At 47.9% G+C, this 5026-nt stretch overlaps 1 protein-coding gene and 1 non-coding gene across 2 annotated transcripts; one reads left to right on the forward strand and one right to left on the reverse strand.

The window, feature by feature from the left end:
- Nucleotides 1-1308, forward strand: LOC119733123 (uncharacterized protein F54H12.2-like). Its single transcript, XM_038206699.1, has one exon. The coding sequence runs from the start codon at nucleotides 1-3 to the stop codon at nucleotides 1306-1308; it is 1308 nt and encodes a 435-aa protein (XP_038062627.1).
- Nucleotides 1309-4608: 3300 nt separating this feature from the next.
- Nucleotides 4609-4800, reverse strand: LOC119733576. The gene has a single exon (XR_005271916.1). It is a non-coding gene; the product is annotated as a U2 spliceosomal RNA (small nuclear RNA).
- Nucleotides 4801-5026: the final 226 nt, after the last annotated feature.

Below are 5026 nucleotides of genomic sequence, written 5' to 3' on the forward strand. Positions count from 1 at the left end.
ATGGATCTCAACCAAACCCAGTTGTACGTCAGAGCGAAAATCACCAAAGCGGACGGCTCCAACCTGACAGACGCCGACCACGTGGGTCCCGTCAACTTACTTCTACAGTCCCTATTCAGCCAGATTGATGTGAGTCTGAACGAACGTCTGATCTCCCCCTCCACACCTACCTACCCCTATCGCGCCATAATCGAAACACTGCTCAGCTACGGCAGCGATGCTCAAATCTCTCAGCTGACTGCCGCTTTGTTCTATAAAGACACCGCCGGCAAAATGGACAGCGCAAACCCTACAGCGGCAGACGATGCGGTCAACCATGGGCTGAAGAAGAGATACCAGTTTACAAAGGGAAGCAGCGAGGTGGACATGATCGGCCCGATTCACAGCGACATTTTCTTTCAAGACAATCACATGCTGAATGGCGTGGACTTGAAATTGAAACTGATTCGCAGCAGCAACGCGTTCTGTCTCATGGCCGCTGGGGGAAACCCCACCTACAAAGTGGTCATCCTAAACGCGTCCGTTTTTGTCAGGAAAGTCAAAGTCAGTTCGGGCGTTATGCTGGGATACATGAAAGCTCTGGAGAAAGGCACCGCCAAATACCCCATCAAACGCAATCTGTGCAAGATGGTGTCTGTGCCCCGCGGTAATCTAACCCTCACGCAGGACCACGTGTTTCTGGGTCAACTTCCAAACCGTATCGTAGTTGGATGTGTGACCAACGAAGCATTTAACGGACGGTATGGGAAAAACCCCTTTAATTTCCAACACATGAATATCAACTTTTTGACAGTTCACTTGGACGGGGAACAAATTCCCTATTCACCTCTGAAACCGAAATTTAAAGAACCGGGTAAGAATTACATCAGAGCCTACCAGACCCTCTTCTCCGGTGCGGATAAAATGTACCAAGACGAAGGCGTCGCCATCACTCGTGACGACTATCCCGCGGGGTACGCACTGTTTGCGTTTGATCTGAGCCCCAACCTATCTGTGGGAGGACACTTCAATCTCGTGAGGCGTGGCAACCTGAGACTGGACGTCCACTTTGCCAATCCACTGGAGGCAACCATCAACGTCATCATCTACGCCGAGTTCAACAACATCATAGAAATTGACCAGGTTTTACCAAGCATTACTTCAGAGGCGTTTTTGCCTGCGATCAGCTGCCTAAGCACTACGTGCCCCGACCGAGCGCCCTCATTTTTAATACGGACCCATCCACGAAACCCGGTCAGCACTGGGTGGCCATTTACATCACGCGGGATGGGGAGGGAGAGTATTTCGATTCCTACGGACAACCGATGAATATACCCCGGGTCAAGAAATTCCTCAAGAAAAATGTGACGTGTACCCGCTACAACCACCAACCCCTGCAGGGACCACTGTCAGCCGTGTGTGGACAATACTCCATCTTTTTCCTGTTACAGCGTTGTCGGGGACTCACCATGTACAAAATCACGCTCCTGTTTTCTTCAGATAAACGAGACAATGACATACTCGTTAACGATTTTATACGAAAACATTTTCCTCGCGTAAATACATCGGTGTATGACGAACAGTTTCTTGTAAGGCAAATAGCCAGAGCTTTGTTAGAGAACTAGACTTCTACTAATGTTCATTATTATTACTGTTGGTATTACTATTATTATGTCCCGTTTGGTTTTGAAGCCTTCAAAATTTCTATTTTGAAGTCGTGTACTTGGTGACGGCCTTGGTGCCTTCGCTGACTGCATGCTTAGCAAGCTCCCCGGGAAGAAGTAGGCGTACTGCTGTCTGCACTTCACGGCTTGTGATGGTGGACTTCTTGTTGTAGAGAGCGAGGCGAGAAGATTCGCTGGCGATGCGCTCAAACACGTCGTTGACAAAGCTGTTCATGATGCTCATTGCCTTGCTCGAGATTCCGGTGTCGGGGTGCACCTGTTTCATCACTTTGTAGATGTAGATGCCGTAGCTCTCCTTGCGACGCCGGTGCCTCTTTTTGTTGGCGCTAACCGGACCCTTAGTATTTCCGGCCTTCTTCTGACCTTTTCCGCTAACTTTGGGAGCCATATTGGAGGACTTGGAATGTATCGGATCGTGAGATCGAATGAAAGACCAGCACGTCTTGGCCGGCTTTTATTGTGCACAGCTTGGATTCTGACCACCCATGCATCGTCCACTTTCCCGCCAGTGACCGCTTACCCATGCGTGAAGAAAGCGGTATGCGTGCATAGTTATACAATGCACGCACGGCACGACCCCCCCCCCCCTCCCCGGCAAGGGTATTTTTAGCCTTTTTCTCAGACTGACACGTGTATAAGTGTCCTTCTTAAATATTATTGTCTACTGAATTTCTGGGAAATAATAAAGTCATCTCCAGCGGAGGGCGAATTAATATGTCGTAGTGCACCAATACTTCTTTAAATGTTGTTTCCCCCTTATGCACCATCCATTTATAATGAATCATACAATGTAACGCAAAACCGACGAAAATAAGAGAACGAGTACCTGTAATTGTCAAAACAGATAGGAAATATATATCATTATTACCATGCCCATAACAATTCAATTTTGCCTGGAACACGTTTCGGATGAGGCATACGTATAGAACCCAAAAAGTGGAATGTATTTGGACAGAATATCAACAATAATAATTCGGAAAAAAAATCAACGGCCCTTTATTCTTTATTTGAAGGAAAACTCAGGGATTGGACTTAATCTCTCTTTGAAGAAGTAGTGGCTCTGAAAAGAGCCGTTAGTTTTATTTCTTTTTGCGCACACAACGTGCTCAAGCTCGTTCACCCCGAATTCGGCGGGCCAACTGGATGTCCTTGGGCATGATGGTGACCCTCTTGGCGTGAATGGCGCACAGGTTGGTGTCTTCGAAGAGGCCGACGAGGTAAGCTTCGCTCGCTTCTTGCAATGCCATGACGGCAGAACTCTGGAATCGCAGTTCAGTTTTGAAATCCTGTGCAATTTCACGCACAAGTCTCTGGAATGGCAGCTTTCGGATCAGCAGTTCGGTGCTCTTCTGGTAGCGGCGAATCTCACGGAGGGCGACGGTTCTCGGTCGGTACCGATGGGGTTTCTTGACACCGCCAGTCGCCGGTGCGCTCTTGCGGGCCGCCTTGGTGGCCAACTGCTTCCTGGGGGCTTTCCCCCCGGTGCTCTTTCTTGCCGTCTGCTTGGTGCGCGCCATGGTCAAGGGTATGGTTTGATGAACGGTGATCACAACTGAGTGCAGATTGAGCGAACGGACCCCGCCTCTTAAGGCCGGCGCATAGCATCCTAGGTTGGAAGCCTAACAATGGGCTATCTTCCGATTGGGTGCTTCGGGGGCCAAGCGGAGACGCTTCAGTGATCACGATTTCCGTACGTTGAAAAAGTATAGACGTTAAATTTCAATCGAAAATGCTGCTTTTCCGAGCCAATAGTATTATGAGCCCTCGGCAACAGAATCCATTTGGGATCGTTGAGACTACAATATTTCTCCCACCCCCTACTTGGGATTAATTGAACCCCAATAAACACCCCCTCCCCCACCCCTAAAAGAAAAGTGACAAACATACGGATTTCCCTGGCTGCTGTTTATGTTTGTTTTGTAATAAAGACAATAATCACACACACCCATTCGCGAACAAAATGTCACGGATCCCTCTATACGTTCCCCGCTATATCCTGAGACGAGCACCCAGTAATTATTACTTAATCGACTTTGACAAAAAAATGGAGACCAGACATGTTTTACAGTGGAAATAGGGAGGGGAAAAGCAACTCTAAGAACACACATGACAAGGACAAGTGAAATCGAGTAAAATCAAGATTCAATCTCTTTTTTGAAATAGTGGTGGCTCTGAAAAGAGCCGTTCGGTTTGATTTTTGGATATGGTGTCTAGCCGCCGAAGCCGTACAGCGTGCGTCCCTGTCTCTTCAGCGCATACACCACGTCCATTGCAGTGACAGTCTTCCTCTTGGCGTGCAAGATACGCTTGACTCCTCCGCGGCGGGCCAGCCGACGAATGGCTGGTTTAGTGATTCCCTGGATGTTATCTCGGAGAACCTTGCGGTGTCGCTTGGCACCCCCTTTGCCTAGTCCCTTTCCTCCTTTGCCACGGCCAGACATGTTTGTGTCTCCTCAGTCGGTTGTAGATGATTCAATGGCCATCCCAGCCCCGGCGAGGCAACTTATAGGACATGCGCGGACGCGATATGAGCATGCGAAGCCATCAACTGTTACGGCGCCCTCTGGCGACCAATCGTGGCAGGAGCACTCATCCTGGGAAACAAACAAATCAGAAGCAAAACAAGGGGGAAAAGGGATAACAAATAAGAAAAGGAAGAAGATGCCTAGAAACATATTGCAACGAGACTCAAACAATACATTTATAACCAGACACAGAGGGGTCGTGGCCAAGCCTTTTTTTTTTTTTTTTTTTTTTTTTTTACACCTTGAACGGAAATCAATGAAAACGCCAACATCATAATTTAACAAGACTTTACACACTTACTAATATTTACCGTAATTCAATGTGAAAGCCCTGTCACCAAAACGTCAAAAGAAAACGAACCTTTAACGACGGGGCACCGTAGTCAGAACCTGTTTTTGTATTAATTGATGTTCCCCGAAGGGAGTGGGCCGAATCCCGGATGTACTGCTATACCGGGCCAACCCGTGGCCGGGACGAGGCAAGCCTCTATTCCACGGCCCAAATCCAAAAATCAGTTTAATATACTGGCTGTTCAATGAACAGCGTTTCAGATATTAAGCTGAAAAGAACAGATACTAATTTTTCATTTTAGGATCCCCCTAAAGAAGATCCCAGGGTAGGGTAGTCCCACTACACCTTAGTACGTGAGGCTACGAGCCTCCCTACCCTTTTAACCTAATATTTAAACCAACAGACACTTGACAAAGACAAGACATGCAGTCAGTGTAGCCACGCTACCCACGCATTACCATGGTAGGGTACGACCCTAACTGGCTGACAGGAAAAATAAACAAAAAGAAAACTATACCATGGAACTTCCGGACGCAACAACGCTC

The sequence above is a fragment of the Patiria miniata genome, unplaced genomic scaffold, assembly GCF_015706575.1.
Source record: "Patiria miniata isolate m_02_andy unplaced genomic scaffold, ASM1570657v1 HiC_scaffold_25, whole genome shotgun sequence".
NCBI classification, from domain to species: Eukaryota; Metazoa; Echinodermata; class Asteroidea; order Valvatida; family Asterinidae; genus Patiria; species Patiria miniata.

What these genes read in the sequence shown, in the direction of transcription:
- LOC119733123 (XM_038206699.1), top strand. Translation starts at nt 1, where the DNA reads ATGGATCTCAACCAAACCCAGTTGTACGTCAGAGCGAAAATCACCAAA.